Raw genomic sequence first — 23,607 nt, forward strand, 5'->3', positions numbered from 1 at the left:
TATTATTATTATTATTATTAATAATAATAATAATAATAATAATAATAATAATAATAATAATAATAATAATAATAATAATAATATTTAACCTACATAAAAATGTATAAACTCTTATGTTTTCTCCTGAAAACCTCCCCAAGGAGCAACATGAAAGCTAATGAAGTGTCCGGGATGACAGGCGGTCAGGATCGCTCGGTGTCAGCGCCTCTTAATTATTCATCTCAGATAATTATCAGATCAGTGACCTTTGTGAGTAAATGTCAGTATCTCTTCTATGTGGATTGAGAGTAATCAGTAATGAGATGTGTTATATACATACAAGGGTCTCTGCCCTGATCAGTATGGTATAGATATCTACACCCCCCTCCCCCACAGCCATCATTCAACAGGAACCATCAGTTGTTACTTCCAGTAGATTCTATCACCTGATCTCTATCACCTGATCTGGCGGAGGGCAGCATGCTCAAGGAAAATAGAATTTGTAAAAGAACTAGAGTTCCCCTTTAAAGGGAAGGAAAACATGGCAGCTTTCTTTCAGAAACAGCACCTCTCCTGTCCTCAGGTTGGGTGTGGGGTTTGCAGCTTAGTTCCATTGAACTGCAATACCACACATAGCCACAGAGGATGGGGTGGCGCTGTGGCTATGTTAGCTGTGTATTTTCTCATCCAAGATAACCCCTTTAAGACGAGCAGAACTTCTTCTTCCTTCCATCTGAGCATTAACACTGGTGGAGAAGTAACAGAGTTTTCTCCTGAATAATCACATCTCCCTGACACGTCCTGACACAATCTTGGCAGTGAAGTATCAGACGTGACGGCGGACGCACTTCTTGTACGACGAGAACGAGAGACGTTTTTGTAGATTTCTCCACCGGTAGAAAACATAAAATCTGCTTCCTCCATAATGAAAGTGGCGTTACGAACAGGCTGACATGACAGCGCCTCAGATTAGGCTCCAGCCGCCTTTGTATTATTGAAACACGTTTGTCTTTCCATTTGTGATTTGTTGAGATTCACGTATGAGGGAGAATATTCTGCAGCAGAAACACCGGAGAGGATTCAATAATAAGAGATATCATCTTGACACTTAATCTTTGGCGCTGTCACTGGGAATGAATATCAAGCTCCCCGTCTGCAATCTACACTTGTTTATTTAGTGCATCCAAAACAGGATCTGTCCTGATATCATAATCCAAAGAGTTACAGAGTAACAAACCGGCCCAGTTATCACCTAGCTGCCCCCGGCCTGTGTGACCAATCACTGAGGGCATCCAGCTACAATCCTACAGCCTGTGAGACCTATGCTACTGCTCAGCCAGAGCCTCCTGGTTCATGAATCAAGAGCTACAGCAAAGACTGACACACAAACAGGACAATGAAAGAGAGAGAAACTTGTTATATGCCCAACCACATCCCCAGCTGCTGTCAAAATCCTAAAATCCTCCCTCTTACATATCTGGGGGGGGGGGGGGGGGGGGGTTATCGTTATGTGTTCTGGAGGATTCGCTATTTCTCGTCCCTGAGAATATCTGTAAGGCCCCTGGCTGCAGCAGGAGCCCTCCCCCAATGCTCGGTCTCTAGTAGAAGACATAGTGGATTTTTTTTGTAGATTCTTGCTTGTTTTGACTGCAAAAAATCTCCAAAAAATCCATCTGGCCGATGTCTGCATTCACACGTTCCGTGAAGTTGTCCACACGTACGGATCCGTGCACACGGACGAATTTATAGCCCATTGCTTTGTATTGGGTTAGTTACATGTTCAAGGTTTTCACAGATCTCCAATCTGGTCCGTTTAAAAATGGGACATGTCATAACTCGCAACGAAAGCACGGAACTGATTCCCCATAGAAATCAATGAGATCCGTGTTTTTCACGGATGTGATGTAATCAATGTAATTTAAAATGCTTTAAACAGATCCGTGAAAAACACGGACACTTATGCAAAACGGACGACAAAACAGATGATTTTGAAAGAATCATGGAGGTAGCTAGCAGACCACCATCACAGACCAGGAAAAACACTGAACGTGTGAATGCAGCCTAAGGCCATGTTCACATAATGTATGAGACCGGCCGTTCCGTGACCCGGCCGGGACATGCGGGTCTCTAATAAGATCATCCGGACGATCTTTTCGGCCACAGTGTTCTGTGTTCAGTGTTCAGTGTTCTGTGAAGGTAAGAGCCGCTCGCTCCACAGTGTGAACTGACATGGTTTTCTGCGGCCGCTATTCAATGAATAGCGGCCGCAGAAAACTGACGTGTCAGTTGTTTGCGGCGCCGCGAGAGATCCCAGCCGGAGTGTATACTACGTGTATAAACTCTGGCCGAAATCCCATAGAAGGAAAGGTAATGTATATTTTTGTAATAATCACGGCCGTTATACAACGGCCATGATTTTCCGAAAATGTATGTTGTGTGAATATAGCCTAACTGTGCGTCTAGGAATTATTTATCTACAAGAAAAAACTACTGTAATTTATTATAGATTTTTTTTAGCATTAATGTTATTATATTGTTGTTGTTATTATTATTATTATTAGTTATTATTATTTGTTCTTATTATAGGACTAAGCTGGTCCTCCCGACGTCCAGGGTCACACTGACCTCGCCGCCTCTACGCCATCCATCATTTCTCCCTCTTATCCCCTGAGTTGTGTTTAACAAGAAAATATTGTTATTAAAGTTGCCAACTCCTCCGGAGCTGTATGCAGAGCGGAGCTATTAATATCACATAACTGCAGATTATCACCCATACGGATACAGTAAAATCACAAAAAGAGCAGAAAGGTATCAAATAACAGAAAGCGGGAGGGAACGGCGAGATGTGAGAGGTGAGAGCGCAGCAACCACTCCAGCACTTTATCCCCAACACGAGAACAACTGAATATTTCACTTCAAGAACTGAAAAAGCCTCTTACAGAAGGAAAACTCCGCAGGATGAATGAATAATTCACAATAAGAAATCAGGAACAAATTCATCATTCATTAAAAATAAAATATGGGAAGAGTTTAGCAACCAAAGTGAGAATTACATTGTAATAATAGAGGTAAGTAATAGAAACCGTATACTGCATGATGTACTATGTAGCCGCAAAGAGAAGGTAGAATATTAGTAGTTATATATCCCAGTATATAGGGGCAGTATTATAGTAGTTATATTCCTGTATATAGGAGCAGTATTATAGTAGTTATATTCCTGTATATAGGAGCAGTATTATAGTAGTTATATTCCTGTATATAGGAGCAGTATTATAGTAGTTATATCCCTGTATATAGGAGCAGTATTATAGTAGTTATATTCCTGTATATAGGAGCAGTATTATAGTAGTTATATTCCTGTATATGGGGGCAGTATTATAGTAGTTATATCCCTGTATATAGGGGGCAGTATTATAGTAGCTATATTCCTGTATATAGGGGCAGTATTATAGTAGTTATATTCCTGTATATAGGAGCAGTATTATAGTAGTTATATTCCTCTATATAGGGGCAGTATTATAGTAGTTATATCCCTGTATATAGGGGCAGTATTATAGTAGTTATATCCCTGTATATAGGAAGCAGTATTATAGTAGTATATTCCTGTATATAGGGAGCAGTATTATAGTAGTTATATTCCTGTATATAGGGAGAAGTATTATAGTAGTTATATTCCTGTATATAGGAGCAGTATTATAGTAGTTATATTCCTGTATATATAGGAGCAGTATTATAGTAGTTATATTCCTGTATATAGGAGCAGTATTATAGTAGTTATATTCCTGTATATATAGGAGCAGTATTATAGTAGTTATATTCCTGTATATAGGAGCAGTATTATAGTAGTTATATTCCTGTATATAGGAGCAGTATTATAGTACTTATATCCCTGTATATGGGGCAGTATTATAGTAGTTATATTCCTGTATATAGGAGCAGTATTATAGTAGTTATATTCCTGTATATAGGAGCAGTATTATAGTAGTTATATTCCTGTATATAGGAGCAGTATTATAGTAGTATATTCCTGTATATAGGAGCAGTATTATAGTAGTATATTCCTGTATATAGGAGCAGTATTATAGTAGTATATTCCTGTATATAGGAGCAGTATTATAGTAGTATATTCCTGTATTATAGTAGTATATTCCTGTATATAGGAGCAGTATTATAGTAGTTATATTCCTGTATATAGGAGCAGTATTATAGTAGTATATTCCTGTATTATAGTAGTATATTCCTGTATATAGGGAGCAGTATTATAGTAGTTATATTCCTGTATATAGGGGCAGTATTATAGTAGTATATCCCTGTATATAGGAGCAGTATTATAGTAGTTATATTCCTGTATATAGGAGCAGTATTATAGTATGTTCTTGTATATAGGAGCAGTATTATAGTAGTTATATTCCTGTATATAGGGGGCAGTATTATAGTAGTTATATTCCTGTATATAGGAGCAGTATTATAGTAGTTATATTCCTGTATATAGGAGCAGTATTATAGTAGTTATATTCCTGTATATAGGGAGCAGTATTATAGTAGTTATATTCCTGTATATAGGAGCAGTATTATAGTATATATCCCTGTATATAGGGAGCAGTATTATAGTAGTTATATTCCTGTATATAGGAGCAGTACTATAGTAGTTATATCCCTGTATATAGGGGCAGTATTATAGTAGTATATATTCTTGTATATAGGAGCAGTATTATAGTAGTTATATTCCTGTATATAGGAGCAGTATTATAGTACCGTAGTTATATTTCTGTGAGATTAAATGTAGAAGTTTTTTGCATATATCATCATAGAGAAGTCACCCTTCTGCTCTCCCTGTAATGTGCATCAGGAGTGACATCTCTTTATCTCTCTTTATACAGAATCTGGCTTCTCTTGTGCATTCTATTGTTTTGTAATAATTGCTTTCCTATTGTTATCAGGCTTTTTGACCAGGAGGCTTCACTCAGTTATTAATGTCCAAAAAGCAGAATAGGACGGTTTCGTTCGGTATCTCAATGTGTCATTGGCCGCTCAGTTCTTTATTTTCATGTTTCCTGTGACCTTCAATAAAATGACTAGAAATGGGGAAATAAATTATTTTACCGCTTCCTCCCTTTTTTTTTGGGGGGGGGGGGGGGAGGGGGGACATTAACCCTTCATGAATCTTACTCTATCCTGGATAAAGACTTCTTCCTCTTAACCATCAGTGATAATCCTAAATGCTGTGTCTCCAGGATGGGATCAGTATTGAGGATTATGTTATCAGGTTAATAGGTTCTAGACGTTCTGGATCTCCCTGGATCCCTATAGAGCAGATCCTGCTTGGTATATAATATATCGTCTGTGCCGCCATCACATGAACAGCCATTAACTTGTATTTTTAGCTTCTGTTGATAACACAATCCTCCAGTGCAATGGCTTCCAATCTTCTAACGCCCACCACCAGGAGCAGACCCCATGAAATTATTATGGGGTTCATTGGGTTCCATTATGTGTTTGGTGGAAGGTGTTTCACGAACGTGGCCCCGGGTCCTTCTGCTCTGAAGTTGCCTTTCCCTTCCAGCGATGTTTTGTTTTCTTCGCCTCTCAACCAATTGCTAAGTTAATAGTGTGAAAGTATTTTTAGCTATTAATTAGCTGTAAATATTAGATCTGAACATGTGTTACCGACACTTACTTTACTTCAAGCTGTCATCTGCATATGGAGCATTACCAGCGGATCAGAGATCTGTATGAGAGCGACGGAGCTCCTCCATCATCGTACAGCCGCACAACGTCCACAGTGCCCAACAACCAACACAACTGAATGGCTGTGGAGGAAGCCAAGGCCGCTCTATTCACTAAGCACCACGCTCTTATACTCCCCGTCATCTTACAGACCTCACTAAGTTACTCCAAGCAAGTAAGAGAGAAACTAGTGTGAAGTATCTGTAAGTGCTCCATAGGGAGAGGAAGAACAAGCTCGGCTGAGCGCTCCTCGTATGAAGCTGCTGCGGCAGTCACCCATGAAGGTTCTTACTCCATCACATCATAGGGAGAAGGCGGATATGTGGTCACGTCTAACTACGCTGTGCACTGGATGGATTATAACTGGATACATACCATAATAAAGTGAATACATACCATAAAGAACTGAATACATATCATAAAGAACTGGGTATATACCATAAAAAAGTGAATACATAGCATAAAGTACTAGATACATACTATAAAAACTGGATACATGCTGTAAAGAAGTGGATACTATAAGGAAGTGAATACATACTATAAAGAACTAGATGTTCTCCTAACCCCAACACTCAGCATTTGACTTCTCCAGCCGCCAGGGGTCAAATGCCAAGTAGACATGAAAGCAATGGGAGCATACTGGAGCCTGATCACTCTGCATTTGATTACTGATGGCTGAAGAAGCCGGATGCAGGATGAGGAATAAACCTTTGCTTAAAGGGCTTTTCCAATAGGTTCTATATGTCCCAGCACTCTGCTTCATCCACTGGTCATCACCTCCCGGCCTGGTGATGGATGGGAGACGGGCTTCACTGTCTATGGAGATGGTCTCCTACAATCAGTCCGACTGGGTGCTTGGCGTGGGACTGACGCTTTGATGCCTGAGGGACAGGGGGGGGCTGATCCGCCTATATCTTTCTGCAGATTTTCTGCAATTACTTTACTCAAAATATAAATTCTATATTGCAACATACTAGCAAAACTTCCACAGGCTGCAGTTACTGTCACAACCACCGGGTGGACACATAGAGACACATAGGGCATAACCCTCTCCAGATAGAGCATCACAATTCCCTTCATAACCACTGGGGGGACACAGAGACACATAGGGCATAACCCTCTCCAGATAGAGCAACGCAATTCCCATCACAACCACCGGGTGGACACATAGAGACACATAGGGCATAACCCTCTCCAGATAGAGCATCACAATTCCCTTCATAACCACTGGGGGGACACAGAGACACATAGGGCATAACCCTCTCCAGATACAGCAAACCAATTCCCTTCATAACCACTGGGGGGACACAGAGACACATAGGGCATAACCCTCTCCAGATAGAGCAACGCAATTCCCTTCATAACCACTGGGGGGACACAGAGACACATAGGGCATAACTCTCTCCAGACAGAGCATCACAATATCCTGCTTTATTACCAGCTGGATGTTGCCATTTATGTGACGCCATATAGTGAGGAGTCATCTGTAGTACATCTATACTCATTCTGATAGGTGCGTCTGTATGACTTCCATTACCTTGTGCAGCTATGAGTCACTGTGCACATGGCGTCCGGCTATAAAGCGGCCTCAGCGCTCTACAGATCTATGGGAGTGAATGTGAGCAGAGATGATCAGTCACCACAGAGAAGTGAAGCTGCAGCCATTACAGGAAATGAGGATTAAGCTGCACACGAGATAATCAGTGCGGATGGCGGGAACCATGGACGATGCGATCTGCTCGTAATCCTGCCGCCTCCGCTCCACATTACTCATTCAATCACTTTACCAGAAACAGGAACCAACCTGCCTATTCATTGGCCCAGGACCAGATCCATAGCGTCACTCTGGGCTATTATATATATACATATATACACTCCGTTATGTGCGGGAGCTGAAACAGTACATGGCATTATATATAAAAGGACGGCGCTGCCATAGACAGTACTGTCAGCAGGCACCTGGAATTACATTTAGTCATATATATATATATATATATATATATATATATATATATATATATATACACCATCATTCCTTTAAAGTGGATCTCTACTGTGAAATACTGTCCCTTACAGTCTGATTATATATCTTTATGGTGGGTGGAACACTAAGTCTCTTATACAGCACTCCACATCCCCAGCACAGACAGAGGGAGAGCACATTGACTACCTGCAGCCACCTCTAGGGGGAGCTCCTGAGCTTACTGCATACAATGCTGTATATTCATTAGCAGCTCACCTGGAGAAATCAGGGTTATTTCATGTGGTGAAAACGGCAACATAGAAGGTTGTTTTTTTTAAATTTACTGAATGAACTATAAATCTATGGAAGGGTCACCAGAGGAGCTGATTCTTTACTGTAAGAGCTGCAAATCTGGGAATTAAACCACAGAAGCTGTTTTATTTAGTGTAGGAGCTGTGAATCTTTGCAATAGACACCTCAGGGGCTGATTCTTTATTGTAAGAGCGGTGATTATGTGAAATAAACCTCAGGGTCTTTACAGTAGGAGCTGTGACTGTGGAACAGACATCTCAGGAGTTTTTTTCCTTAAAATGTGTGAATCTGTGGAGAAGTCAGGGGCTGATCATAGCAGTAGCAGTAACATCCCCTCCCCTGTTAGATAGATATATTCTATGTATCTGTGTATGCAGGGAGCTCCCCCTAGTGGTGACTGTAGTTATATCCTATATCTCCATAGCTGTGATGGGAGACTGTGGATTCAGAAACATACAGCTCCAGCCCCTATATATCACCTATGTAATAATGGTTTGGAATTATTCTATTCAGTGTTAGGGTTCGTTCACATGTACAGGATCCGCAGCAGATTTCAAGTCGCAGATTCAAAGCAAATCAAATCTGGGCCATGAAATCTGCTGCGGATCCTGTCAACGCACCCTTAAACATTCAAGGATTAGGAGCGTCTCTGGTGAAATAAACAACAACAGATCTTGGAACCCTGGACAATTCCTTTAAGTTTCCTTTACAATAGACAGCTGTCCATGGTCCGTATGTTGCAGCACATACAGCAGCTGGGTGGCTCAGTGGTTAGCTCTGTAGCTTGCAGCACTGGGGTCTTTATTGGTTTCCTTCCAAAACACACCAATTGTGATCCCTAATGGGGACCAGGACCAAAGCTGACTAACTGTGTAAAGTGCTGCGGTCACCGCTGCTATGTGCGACCTCTGGAAGTGGCGTCTGTGGATCCCAGTCACTTCATCCGACAGATAATCGCTCTTCCTTTACCCCCAGTGTTATTACAGGTCAGTAGATTATAAAAGGTCTATTATTTCCCTGTAAGTGTCTGCGGCCCCCTGTTACCCTCCCCCGCTGACCCCTGATTATCACTCCAGGTATTCATACCCCCCCTCCCCAGTGATGAGCCGGAGGCGAGCGGCACCAGATGCATCCACAGCCCATATACTGGGGGTTCAGGGAGCAGCCACAAGTTATCTCCGACCTGTAGCCCTCCAGCTGCTGCAGAACTACAACTCCCATCATGCCTGGGCGGCCAAAGCCTTGCCTGGGGATTGTAGTTGTGCTGGACAGCCCATCAGATCCTGTATATGAGGCCTTACATGGGGCTGCTGAGCTGTTCTCACTATGTTTTACTGAGACCTCATTGGGTTCATGTAACATAAAGGGTTAATTCCCATCATCAGTTCTTGGATCTGGAGAATAGAAGGAGAGAGGGTGGTGGAGTGTTCCTCCTGCAGAGCTGCGCTCCTGACCCCCCTATGTGCTGCTATACACCTATGATATAGTGCGCTACACAGCGGGTGGATGGGAGTCTCGCTGTGCAGGGAGGATCAGCAGAGGAGCCCCCTCATTCCGAGGTCTGCTGGGGGTCTATCCTGCTGATCCCCCATCACTTACTGGAGTGGGAGGCCGATCCCCCATCACTTACTGGAGTGGGAGGCCGATCCAACATCACTTACTGGAGTGGGAGGCCGATCCGCCATCACTTACTGGAGTGGGAGGCCGATCCCCCATCACTTACTGGAGTGGGAGGCCGATCCCCAATCACTTACTGGAGTGGGAGGCCGATCCCCAATCACTTACTGGAGTGGGAGGCCGATCCCCCATCACTTACTGGAGTGGGAGGCCGATCCCCCATCACTTACTGGAGTGGGAGGCCGATCCCCCATCACTTACTGGAGTGGGAGGCCGATCCCCCATCACTTACTGGAGTGGGAGGCCGATCCCCCATCACTTACTGGAGTGGGAGGCCGATCCGCCATCACTTACTGGAGTGGGAGGCCGATCCCCAATCACTTACTGAAATGGAAGGCCGATTCCCCATCACTTACTGGAGTGGGAGGCCGATTCCCCGATTCCCCCGTTAGGATATAATCTCTGGGGGGGGGGTATAATTTCTGGGGGGTATAATCTCGGGGGGGGGGGGGGTATAATCTCTGGGGGGTATAATCTCTGGGGGGGTATAATCTCTGGGGGGGTATAATCTCTGGGGGGGTATAATCTCTGGGGGGAGGGGTATAATTTCTGGGGGGTATAATCTCTGGGGGGGGGTATAATCTCTGGGGGGTATAATCTCTGGGGGGGTATAATCTCTGGGGGGTATAATCTCTGGGGAGGGAGTAGAAACTCTGGGGGGGGGGGAGATAATCCTGGGGGGAAGAGAAATAATCTCATCATTTGTCACTTAGAAAAACAAAAGATGAGTTTGTTATTTAACATAACTCATGGTGACATCATGACGTTTCATCCAAAAAGGATTTACATAGGACTGCAGCTATCTGTGGTGTTACATAGGACTGCAGCTTATCCTACCACAGTATGTGTATCCAGAGAGCTATCAGTGTTATATATGGGGTTGCATAGGACTGCAGGTGACAGTTATCAGCAGGTGTTATATACAGTGTTGCATAGGACTGCAGGTGACAGTTATCTGTAGATGTTATATATGGGGTTGCATAGGACTGTAGTTAGTCACAACCATACAAGACACATCCAGCTCTGCTACACACGGACTGTCCATTGATACTACTGTATATGGGTTTCCTGATATTACATCCAGTTCTGGGGATTTGAGGGGTTGTAGTCGCTCTCCTAGTATCCAGGTTCCTAAGGTGTTGGGGATTGTTCAGATGAGCAGAATCCTGGTCATCAGTATTATAGATGGGTAGAAGAAGCAGGCGGCTTATATTGTATTAGGATAGTGATAATGTAATCAGCCGCTATTCACACCGGGCGATGAGAAGCTGCAGGGAGTGCAGACTACAGGCAGATACAGGGACGGAGCGGTTATATCTCAAGCAGATACAGGGACCGTTATATCTCAGGCAGATACAGGGACCGTTATATCTCAGGCAGATACAGGGATGGTGTGGTTATATCTCAGGCAGATACAGGGACCGTTATATCTCAGGCAGATACAGGGACCGTTATATCTCAGGCAGATACAGGGACCGTTATATCTCAGGCAGATACAGGGACCGTTATATCTCAGGCAGATACAGGGATGGTGTGGTTATATCTCAGGCAGATACAGGGACCGTTATATCTCAGGCAGATACAGGGACCGTTATATCTCAGGCAGATACAGGGACCGTTATATCTCAGGCAGATACAGGGATGGTGTGGTTATATCTCAGGCAGATACAGGGACAGTGCAGTTATATCTCAGGCAGATACAGGGACGGAGCGGTTATATCTCAAGCAGATACAGGGAAGGTGCGGTTATATTTCAGGCAGATACAGGGACGGTGCGGTTATATCTCAGGCAGATACAGGGACGGTGCGGTTATATCTCAGGCAGATACAGGGACGGTGTGGCTATATCTCAGGCAGATACAGGGACAGTGCAGTTATATCTCAGGCAGATACAGGGACGGTGCGGTTATATCTCAGGCAGATACAGGTACAGCGCAGTTATATCTCAGGCAGATACAGGGACCGTTATATCTCAGGCAGATACAGGTACAGCGCAGTTATATCTCAGGCAGATACAGGGACCGTTATATCTCAGGCAGATACAGGGACGGTGCGGTTATATCTCAGGCAGATACAGGTACAGCACAGTTATATCTCAGGCAGATACAGGTACAGCGCAGTTATATCTCAGGCAGATACAGGTACAGCGCAGTTATATCTCAGGCAGATACAGGGACGGTGCGGTTATATCTCAGGCAGATACAGGTACAGCACAGTTATATCTCAGGCAGATACAGGTACAGCGCAGTTATATCTCAGGCAGATACAGGGACCGTTATATCTCAGGCAGATACAGGGACAGTGCAGTTATATCTCAGGCAGATACAGGGACCGTTATATCTCAGGCAGATACAGGGACCGTTATATCTCAGGCAGATACAGGGACGGTGTGGTTATATCTCAGGCAGATACAGGTACAGCGCAGTTATATCTCAGGCAGATACAGGTACAGCGCAGTTATATCTCAGGCAGATACAGGGACAGTGCAGTTATATCTCAGGCAGATACAGGGACCGTTATATCTCAGGCAGATACAGGGACCGTTATATCTCAGGCAGATACAGGGACGGTGTGGTTATATCTCAGGCAGATACAGGTACAGCGCAGTTATATCTCAGGCAGATACAGGTACAGCGCAGTTATATCTCAGGCAGATACAGGGACCGTTATATCTCAGGCAGATACAGGTACAGCGCAGTTATATCTCAGGCAGATACAGGTACGGTGCGGTTATATCTCAGGCAGATACAGGTACAGCGCAGTTATATCTCAGGCAGATACAGGTACGGAGCGGTTATATCTTAGGCAGATACAGAGGCGGCGCGGTTATATCTCAGGCAGATACAGGGACAGTGCAGTTATATCTCAGGCAGATACAGGGACGGTGCAGTTATATCTCAGGCAGATACAGGGACGGTACGGGTATATCTCAGGCAGATACAGGGACGGTGCGGGTATATCTCAGGCAGATACAGGGACAGTGTGGTTATATCTCAGGCAGATACATGGACGGTACGGTTATATCTCAGGCAGATACAGGGACGGTGCGGTTATATCTCAGGCACATACAGGGCCTGTTATATCTCAGGCAGATACAGGGACGGTGCGGTTATATCTCAGGCAGATACAGGTACAGCGCAGTTATATCTCAGGCAGATACAGGGACCGTTATATCTCAGGCAGATACAGGGACCGTTATATCTCAGGCAGATACAGGGACCGTTATATCTCAGGCAGATACAGGTACAGCGCAGTTATATCTCAGGCAGATACAGGGACCGTTATATCTCAGGCAGATACAGGGACGGTGTGGTTATATCTCAGGCAGATACAGGTACAGCACAGTTATATCTCAGGCAGATACAGGTACAGCGCAGTTATATCTCAGGCAGATACAGGTACAGCGCAGTTATATCTCAGGCAGATACAGGGACGGTGCGGTTATATCTCAGGCAGATACAGGTACAGCGCAGTTATATCTCAGGCAGATACAGGGACCGTTATATCTCAGGCAGATACAGGGACAGTGCAGTTATATCTCAGGCAGATACAGGGACCGTTATATCTCAGGCAGATACAGGGACCGTTATATCTCAGGCAGATACAGGGACGGTGTGGTTATATCTCAGGCAGATACAGGTACAGCGCAGTTATATCTCAGGCAGATACAGGTACAGCGCAGTTATATCTCAGGCAGATACAGGGACAGTGCAGTTATATCTCAGGCAGATACAGGGACCGTTATATCTCAGGCAGGTACAGGGACCGTTATATCTCAGGCAGATACAGGGACGGTGTGGTTATATCTCAGGCAGATACAGGTACAGCGCAGTTATATCTCAGGCAGATACAGGTACAGCGCAGTTATATCTCAGGCAGATACAGGGACCGTTATATCTCAGGCAGATACAGGGACCGTTATATCTCAGGCAGATACAGAGGCGGTGCAGTTATATCTCAGGCAGATACAGGGACGGTACGGGTATATCTCAGGCAGATACAGGGACGGTGCGGGTATATCTCAGGCAGATACAGGGACAGTGTGGTTATATCTCAGGCAGATACATGGACGGTACGGTTATATCTCAGGCAGATACAGGGACGGTGCGGTTATATCTCAGGCAGATACAGGGCCTGTTATATCTCAGGCAGATACAGGGACGGTGCGGTTATATCTCAGGCAGATACAGGGACGGACCGGTTATATCTCAGGCAGATACAGGGTTGGTGCGGGTATATCTCAGGCAGATACAGGGAAGGTGCGGTTATATCTCAGGCAGATACAGGGACAGTGTGGTTATATCTCAAGCAGATACAGGGAAGGTGCAGTTATATCTCAGGCAGATACAGGGACAGTGCTGTTATATCTCAAGCAGATACAGGGAAGGTGCTGTTCTATCTCAGGCAGATACAGGAACAGTGCTGTTATATCTCAGGCAGATACAGGGACGGTGCGGGTATATCTCAGGCAGATACAGGAACAGTGCTGTTATATCTCAGGCAGATACAGGAACAGTGCTGTTATATCTCAGGCAGATACAGGGACGGTGCGGGTATATCTCAGGCAGATACAGGGACAGAGCGGTTATATCTCAGGCAGATACAGGGACGGAGCGGTTATATCTTAGCTCTGCAGCTAGTGGGATCAGATGAGGGATCCGTCCATGTGTATACAGTGGCTACGGATGGAGATATAGGGAAGGAGTTTTTTATATACAGTCTATATACCATTTGTATACCATCCATATCCAGTCTATATACCATCTATTTACAGTATTTATACCATCTATATCGAGTTTATATACCATCCATATCCAATCTATATGCCATCTATATCCAGTCTATATACCATCTACATATTATCTATATCCAGTCTATATACCATCTACATATTATCTATATCCAGTCTATATACCATCTATATATTATCTATATCCAGTCTATATACCATCCATATATTATCTATATCCAGTCTATATACCATCTACATATTATCTATATCCAGTCTATATACCATCTATATATTATCTATATCCAGTCTATATCCCCTGTATCTCCCCTCTGGCCAGTGCCTGTGCTCTGCTCCCTCTCCCTCTTTGCACACATTCTCTGCTGGTTAGGACTTGAGATATAAAGCTTCTCTTCTTCTCCTTCCCCTTCTTCCCCTTGTGCTGTTGATACTTTATCCGATGTGTAATCTCTTCCCTGTGTTTTCCTTGTGGTTTGTGGAATTTTAGATGATCTTGTAGAAAGAGCAACAGTGACCTCTAGTGTCCGCTCCCCGGTACAGCAATGGCAGAGGAGGGAGGGGAGGCAGCTGGGAGACTGGAAGGTGCAGAATGCTCATACTCTCACATCTCATCCCTCCAGGTCCCCTGCACCTTACAATGTCGCACATGGTGTCGCAGCTTTTGCCTCCTCTGTAGCAGCTGGGTTGGGGGGGTGAAGTTTAGTGCAGTGTTTGCTGAGGTTTGCAGTTCAGCGTTGCACTGGGAAGCCTTGACTATGGGACTACTAGTCACCCCCTGCATCCAGCCCTGTCTAGTCTTGCCTATAGAGCCCTGTACTTATCATGGTACTGCTGCCTGTGTCTATGAATCACTCTCACAGCCACAGAACATGGCATCTCCAGGAAGCCACAGGAGCTGCCAGGAGCTGTCAGGGGCTGTCAGGAAGCATTGGGGCTGTCAGGAAGCATTGGGGCTGTGTGTTGCCTCCAGAATGACAAACACTCTCCCCTGGCTCAGACTGCAGCAGCAATGGCTACAAGAGTGATGGCAACTAGATGACAGGGGAAACTTTGAGGAGTTGGATACATTCTATAGGTGCCATACAGTAAGCCATTAACCCTTCTCCTGCCAGCATCATGACTGGTGATCTGTCCAGCAGCAGGGACACAGATCTCCACATGCCAGGCGACCAGTGGGCAGCTGGGAAGGGATCAGGGAAGCCCTGCCAGACTGAGCCCCAGAATCCTGCAGTCACACATCTGGCTACACCGAGCTGCCTGTCCAAGCACTCCCACCTCCAGCATTCCCATTGCACAGGATACATGTCTGCACAGTGTACATTGCACAGGGGCTGGGGTTGGCTCTGGGCCCCCCTCTGTGAATCAGTGGGTTCTGCTGGATGGAGAACACTCAATGCTCCAAACCCCAATACAAGGGAGATTCCAGCCTGGATGCAAACACCACAATGCATGCAGCCTATGCTGCTGATCACATTGCAGAACAGCCTTCCAGGCAACTAACTTTCCCCCCACATCCCCAGTAGGCACAGGATACATTGCACAGGATACAGGTCTGCACAGGATACATTGCACAGGATACATTGCACAGGATACAGGTCTGCACAGGATACATTGCCCAGGATATATTGCACAGGATACAGGTCTGCACAGGATACATTGCCCAGGATACATTGCACAGGATACAGGTCTGCACAGGATACATTGCACAGGATACATTGCACAGGATACAGGTCTGCACAGGATACATTGCACAGGATACATTGCAGAGGATACAGGTCTTCACAGGATACAGGTCTGCACAGGATACATTGCACAGGATACAGGTCTGCACAGTATACAGGTCTGCACAGGATACAGGTCTGCACAGGATACATTGCACAGTATACAGGTCTGCACAGGATACAGGTCTGCCCAGTATACAGGTCTGCACAGTATACATTGCACAGTATACAGGTCTGCACAGGATACAGGTCTGCACACAGCCAGCCCCAGGCTGCGGTTACTTACAGTTTGCAGCTGTTGATCCCAGATGACACAGAGCAGGCAGCAGGCACAGGAAAGCCCAAACCACTTTTGCATCCGAATCCATATTATTGGTGGTGGAAATGCGAAGAGTTTCTGTGTATTATCCCCAGATCTGTGCTCAGACAAGCCCCTTGTATCTCAGCAGCATCCAGCAGCATCCAGCCCAGCCTGAGCTGCAGACATCCCCTGCACAGACTCCTGGTAGAGAGACACATCCAAAGCGATGGAACCGCTGCTGAGCCGTGCAGTGCACTGAGGAAGAATCAGCACCAGAGATGGTGGACAGCTCCTTATAGGAAACACAGCACTCCACCCACATCCCCGAGCAGGCTACACCCACTGCTCCACTCCAGCATCATCCCCAGTGCAGAGCTGCACACAGCACTACAGACCTGCTATACTGGGGCGCAATGCTCTGCGTCTGTGTGTGTGTGCAATACTCTTCATGTGTGTGCAATGCTCTGCGTGTGTGCAATGCTCTGCGTGTGTGCAAAGCTCTTCATGTGTGTGCAATGCTCTTCACGTGTGCAATCTCTTCATGTGTGTGCAATGCTCTGCGTGTGTGCAATGCTCTTCATGTGTGTGCAATGCTCTTCACATGTGCAATCTCTTCATGTGTGTGTAATGCTCTTCACGTGTGCAATCTCTTCATGTGTGTGCAATACTCTTCATGTGTGTGCAATCTCTTCATGTGTGTGCAAGACTCTTCATGTGTGCAATCTCTTCATGTGTGTGCAATACTCTTCATGTGTGTGCAATGCTCTTCATGTGTGTGCAATGCTCTTCATGTGTGTGCAATGCTCTTCATGTGTGCAATGCTCTTCATGTGTGTGCAATGCTCTTCATGTGTGTGCAATGTTCTTCATGTGTGTGCAATACTCTTCATGTGTGTGCAATACTCTTCATGTGTGTGCAATCTCTTCATGTGTGTGCAATGTTCTTCATGTGTGTGCAATACTCTTCATGTGTGTGCAATCTCTTCATGTGTGTGCAATGCTCTTCATGTGTGTGCAGTCTCTTCATGTGTGTGCAATACTCTTCATGTGTGTGCAATGCTCTTCATGTGTGTGCAATACTCTTCATGTGTGCAATGCTCTTCATGTGTGTGCAATGCTCTTCATGTGTGTGCAATACTATTGATGTGTGCAATGCTCTTCATGTGTGTGCAATGTTCTTCATGTGTGTGCAATCTCTTCATGTGTGTGCAATGCTCTTCATGTGTGTGCAATACTCTTCATGTGTGTGCAATGCTCTTCATGTGTGTGCAATGCTCTTCATGTGTGTGCAATACTATTGATGTGTGCAATGCTCTTCATGTGTGTGCAATGTTCTTCATGTGTGTGCAATGCTCTTCATGTGTGTGCAATGCTCTTCATGTGTGTGCAATGCTCTTCATGTGTGTGCAATGCTCTTCATGTGTGTGCAGTGCTCTTCATGTGTGTGCAATGTTCTTCATGTGTGTGCAATGCTCTTCATGTGTGTGCAATGCTCTTCATGTGTGCAATGCTCTTCATGTGTGTGCAATGCTCTTCATGTGTGTGCAATGTTCTTCATGTGTGTGTAATACTCTTCATGTGTGTGCAATGCTCTTCATGTGTGTGCAATGTTCTTCATGTGTGTGCAATGTTTTTCATGTGTGTGCAATGTTCTTCATGTGTGTGTAATGCTCTTCATGTGTGTGCAATGCTCTTCATGTGTGTGCAATGTTCTTCATGTGTGTGTAATACTCTTCATGTGTGTGCAATGCTCTTCATGTGTGTGCAATGCTCTTCATGTGTGTGCAATGCTCTTCATGTGTGTGCAATTTGCAGATGTCCCCTCTCAGGGTCCCATGGATGACATGTGGCCCAGGATGGCAGCAGCACAGCAGGTTGTTTGTTTGTATCTATTTGCTTAGGATGAGTTGTTTGCTCTGTAATGTATCAGATTTGGGATTGATCCCTTCATCATTGTGTTTACTGATGAGACACATGACTCATTATTTGCTTCCTGGGATAATGTGATTGTCTTTCAGCTAAACAATTGCTTTTGATAATATTTGCCTGACAGTTGTGTCAATGAGCAGCAGGATGGAGGAGATGTCATCTCCTGCCATAGGCAGCTGTGTAAATGGATGGAGCCGGCCGGGGATAACTTGGATTTCCGCACGGATTTTCCTCCCCTCCGATATCATATTCAGCACTTTGTCAGCGAGACGCCATTGTTTGCTGACACACTGGATGGCGTCGTATACATTATAACTGCCCCATGGAGCCCAATCTCCTGGAGCGGCTTCCTCCGGCGGATATTACTTCTATCACAGATAGTTTCAAAGGTCAATTTGTAGCAAGTGTGAAGTGTGAAGCCGCCTCATTGATCATTGATTATGTGATTCCAGAGGAGCAAATCCCCTAATGTGCCCGTAATGTGCAAAGCAAAGAGGCTCCCAGTGCAGGAAGCTTCCCATGCAGCGCTTCCTCCCAGCTACAAAGATACCAGGGATCCTGTAGGGCCTTGGGGTGACAACCGCTGCACAGACCTCACAGTTCTCTTCTATTTCAGGAATGTGAGGGAGGGGCCTGAATGTGAGGGAGGAGCCTAAATGTGATAGAGGGGTGTGCATGTGAGGGAGGGGCCTGCATGTGAGAGGGGAGCCTGAATGTGAGGGATGGGCCTGCATGTGAGGGAGGGGCCTAAATGTGAGGGAGGGGTCTGCATCTGAGGAATGGGCCTGCATGTGAGGGAGGGGCCTGAATGTGAGGGAGGAACCTGAATGTGAGAGGGGAGCCTGAATGTGAGGGAGGGGCCTGTATGTGAGGGAGGGGCCTGCATGTGAGGGAGGGGCCTGCATCTGAGGAATGGGCCTGCATGTGAGGGAGGGGCCTGAATGTGAGGGAGGGGCCTGCATGTGAGGGAGGGGACTGCATGTGAGGGAGGGGGCCTGCATGTGAGGGAGTGGCCTGAATGTGAGGAAGGGGCCTGCATGTGAGGAAGGGGCCTGCATGTGAGGGAGGGGCCTGCATGTGAGGGAGGGGCCTGCATGTGAGGGAGGGGCCTGAATGTGAAGGAGGGGCCTGAATGTGAGAGAGGGGCCTGAATGTGAGAGAGGAGCCTGTTTGTGAAGGAGGGGTCTGCATGTGAGGGAGGGGCCCGCATGTGAGGGAGGAGCCTGCATGTGAGGGAGGGGCCTGCATGTGAGGGAGGGGACTGCATGTGAGGGAGGGGCCTGAATGTGAGGGAGGGGACTGCATGTGAGGGAGGGGGCCTGCATGTGAGGGAGGGGCCTGCATGTGAGAGACGGGCCTGAATGTGAGGGAGGGGCCTGAATGTGAAGGAGGGGCCTGAATGTGAGAGAGGAGCCTGTTTGTGAAGGAGGGGTCTGCATGTGAGGGAGGGGCCTGCATGTGAGGGAGGGGCCCGCATGTGAGGGAGGGGCCCGCATGTGAGGGAGGGGCCCGCATGTGAGGGAGGGGCCCGCATGTGAGGGAGGGGCCCGCATGTGAGGGAGGGGACTGCATGTGAGAGAGGAGCCTGAATGTGAGGGAGGGGCCTGAATGTGAGGGAGGGGTTTGCATGTGAAGGAGGAGCCTGAATGTGAGGGAGGGGACTGAATGTGAGGGAGGAGCCTGAATGTGAGGGTGGGCTCTGTATGTGAGGGAGGGGTCTGCATGTGAGTAAGTGGCCTGAATGTGAGGGAGGGGCCTGCATGTGAAGGAGGGGCCAGAATATGAGGGAGTGGCCTTTATGTGAGGGAGGGGCCTGCATGTGAAGGAGGGGCCTGAATGTGAGAGAGGAGCCTGAATGTGAGGGAGGGGCCTGAGTATGAGGGAGGGGCCTGTATGTGAGGGAGTGGCCTGTATGTGAAGGAGGGGCCTGAATGTGAGAGATGGGCCTGAATGTGAAAGAGGGGCCTGCATGTGAGGGAGTGCCCTGAATGTGAGGGAGTGGCCTGTATGTGAAGGAGGGGCCCGCATGTGAGGGAGGGGCCTGCATGTGAGGGAGTGGCCTGAATGTGAGGGAGTGGCCTGAATGTGAGAGAGGAGCCTGTTTGTGAAGGAGGGGTCTGCATGTGAGAAAGGGGCCTGTATGTGAGGGAGGGGCCTGAATGTGACAGAGGGGCCTGCATGTGAGGGAGTGGCCTGAATGTGAGGGAGGGGTCTGCATGTGAGGGAGGGGCCTGCATGTGAGGTAGGGGACTACATGTGAGGGAGGAGCCTAAATGTGAGGGAGGGGTCTGCATGTGAGGAAGGGGTCTGCATGTGAGGGAGGGGCCCGCATGTGAGGGAGGGGCCTGCATGTGAGGGAGGGGCCTGCATGTGAGGGAGGGGTCTGCATGTGAGGGAGGGGCCTGCATGTGAGGGAGGGGCCCGCATGTGAGGGAGGAGCCCGCATGTGAGGGAGGGGTCTGCATGTGAGGGAGGGGTCTGCATGTGAGGAAGGGGCCTGCATGTGAGGGAGGAGCCTGCATGTGAGGGAGGGGTCTGCATGTAAGGGAGGGGTCTGCATGTGAGGGAGGGGCCTACATGTGAGGGAGGGGTCTGCATGTGAGGGAGGGGCCTGCATGTGAGGAAAAGGCCTCAATGTGAGGGAGGAGCCCGGATGTGAGGGAGGGGCGCAGTGTGCACCCAGGCTTACCTTGTATTTCTTCTGGTGTCGGCTTTATCTATACCAGTGACTCCAGATTAGACTCCATAGACTCCTAGGGGGAGATTTAGCAAACATGGTGTAAAGTGAGACTGGCGCAGTTGCCCCCGGCAACCAATCAGATTCCACCTTTCATTTTCCAAAGAGTCTGTGAGGAATAAAAGGTGAAATTTGATTGGTTGCCGGGGGCGACTGAGCCAGTTTTGCTTCACACCATGTTTGATAAATCTCCCCCGTAGTGCAGATTGTGATTGCGGTATTGATTATCAATAGAAGTCTATGGGATCAAATCTAAGCAGACTGGCACTGTTCACATTATACGGAAAAGGATTCAATTACCAATGATTTTCCACCGATCATGGAGAAAAAATAGCAGGAGGTTTTGCGGCCCAGAAAAATCACTGAACGTGTGAATGATGCCTTAGGAGGTAGTCAGTACATGGAGAGCACTATGACTAGAAGCTACCAGAAACTGAAGCAAAAGAGGTTATTAATTCTGAATGTGAGGGAGGGGCCAGCATGTGAGGGAGGGGCCTGCATGTGAGGGAGGGGCCTGCATGTGAGGGAGGGGCCAGCATGTGAGGGAGGGGCCTGCATGTGAAGGAGGGGTCTGCATGTGAGGGAGGGGCCAGCATGTGAGGGAGGGACCTGCATGTGAAGGAGGGGTCTGCATGTGAGGGAGGGGCCTGCATGTGAGGGAGGGACCTGCATGTGAAGGAGGGGTCTGCATGTGAGGGAGGGGCCTGCATGTGAAGCAGAGGCCTGAATATGAGGGAGGGGCCTGAATGTGAGGGAAAGGCCTGAATGTGAGGGAGGGGCCGGCATGTGAGGGAGGGGCCTGCATATGAGGGAGGGGCCTGGAGAATGGCCTTTCTAGTCACTAAACTTTTAACAAACTTTGCATCAGTCGATAGAAACAGCAATATATCTTATTCATGATAAAATCCTCTTTCTTCACTTCTCAGACTCCTTTCCACCTCCCCCTCTCACTTACAACTGCTGCTAGTCATCTGGAGAGACAGGATGAACTCATAACTCACTGAGGGATCGGGTTACAGCTGCCCATAGAAGTCTAAGAAGGTGCTGTGGGGAGGAAGACAAAGAGTGTTATATCACCCAAGTGCTGTAACCACAGCTTACACTGCTCAGTACTGCTCTATAATGTTCTCCATGCTGCTGCAGGTTCTATGTGTATGCTTTAGAGATCAGAGGAGATGGATCTGTGTTTGCAGTAAAAAGAAACACAGAAGATTGTCTGTGCCTGCTCCATCTAGTCTGCCCTTCTATTATTATTATTACTCCTCTTTCAGTAAAGTAATATTTTCTCACATTGTCTCCTCTTCTTCTTGTGCTCATTTGCCTCCTAAACCTTATTTAGGCCTGTAACATATTCATAGAGACTTCATAGTCTACTCCTACTAGATCAGGGACAACTGAAGGTCAGAGATGGAGCCTGCGGAGGGGAAAACTGCTTATACATGTCCTATACAGGATATATAGTGTACACACAGGGCAGACTATCCGCTGTCAGGGTAGTGACCATTAGTCTACATGGTTAACAACCACCTACAGTATACCGCTGGCACCGCCTAGAAGGATCATTAGATTTTACTATGAATATAATTGACCTTATAGCAGTGCAGTACACATATATAACAGTATAAATGACTATATAGCAGTATTAATGTCTATATTGCATTAGGCTACGTTCACACTGCGTATGAATCCGTCCGTAGTGAGAACCGCGAATATACGCACATAGTTTTGAGGTTGATGCGATACGATATACGGCCGCACAATGCACACTACGTATGAGCTTACGGCCGGATCGTATACAGCGCTGTGAAAAATTAACAAGACCATTGTTTGAGGACGGAAATGTTGAAACTCACGGCCGTGGATTTCCATGCGGTCCCGTACGGAGAACTTATTTCAGCCACATTGAACTTGATTTTTCAATCCAAAAGGTTCTGTGAGTTTTATTGGGCTGGACGAAGATTTCCAAGTAAATGACCTGCCCCAGATCGCTTCGAAACAAGTACTACGGGCGTATGTTCGCGGTTCGTACGCATCCGGCACCATGTCGATTTTTCCCACGCCCGTAGTTTCAGCCGCACATGTACGGCGGCGTAAGAACTGCGGACAGAATCGTACGCAGTGTGAACATAGCCTTATACTGTATATGACTATAGCAGTATATATGACTGTATAGCAGTATATGTATGTATGACTATATAGCAGTATATATGACTGTATAATAGTATATATGACTGTATAGCAGTATATATCACTATTTAGCAGTATGTATGACTATATTGCAGTATGTATGACTATATTGCAGTATATAGGACTATAGTAGCAGTATATAGGACTATATAGCAGTATATATGACTGTATAATAGTATATATGACTGTATAGCAGTATATATCACTATTTAGCAGTATATATGACTATATTGCAGTATATATGACTATAGCAGTATATAGGACTATAGTAGCAGTATATAGGACTATAGTAGCAGTATATAGGACTATAGTAGCAGTATATAGG

At 46.4% G+C, this 23,607-nt stretch overlaps 1 protein-coding gene across 1 annotated transcript in view; it reads right to left on the minus strand.

The window, feature by feature from the left end:
- Positions 1 to 16,515, minus strand: part of CNTNAP5 (contactin associated protein family member 5) — a 334,380-nt gene extending 317,865 nt beyond the window's left edge. Inside the window, exon 1 of the mRNA XM_069982421.1 lies at positions 16,416 to 16,515. Coding sequence (XP_069838522.1) covers positions 16,416 to 16,497 — 82 coding nt within the window. The 5' untranslated portion in view covers positions 16,498 to 16,515. The remainder of the gene's footprint in view (positions 1 to 16,415) is intronic.
- Between the last annotated feature and the right edge of the window lie 7,092 nt (positions 16,516 to 23,607).

This window comes from Dendropsophus ebraccatus, chromosome 9 (genome assembly GCF_027789765.1).
Source record: "Dendropsophus ebraccatus isolate aDenEbr1 chromosome 9, aDenEbr1.pat, whole genome shotgun sequence".
Taxonomy (NCBI): Eukaryota; Metazoa; Chordata; class Amphibia; order Anura; family Hylidae; genus Dendropsophus; species Dendropsophus ebraccatus.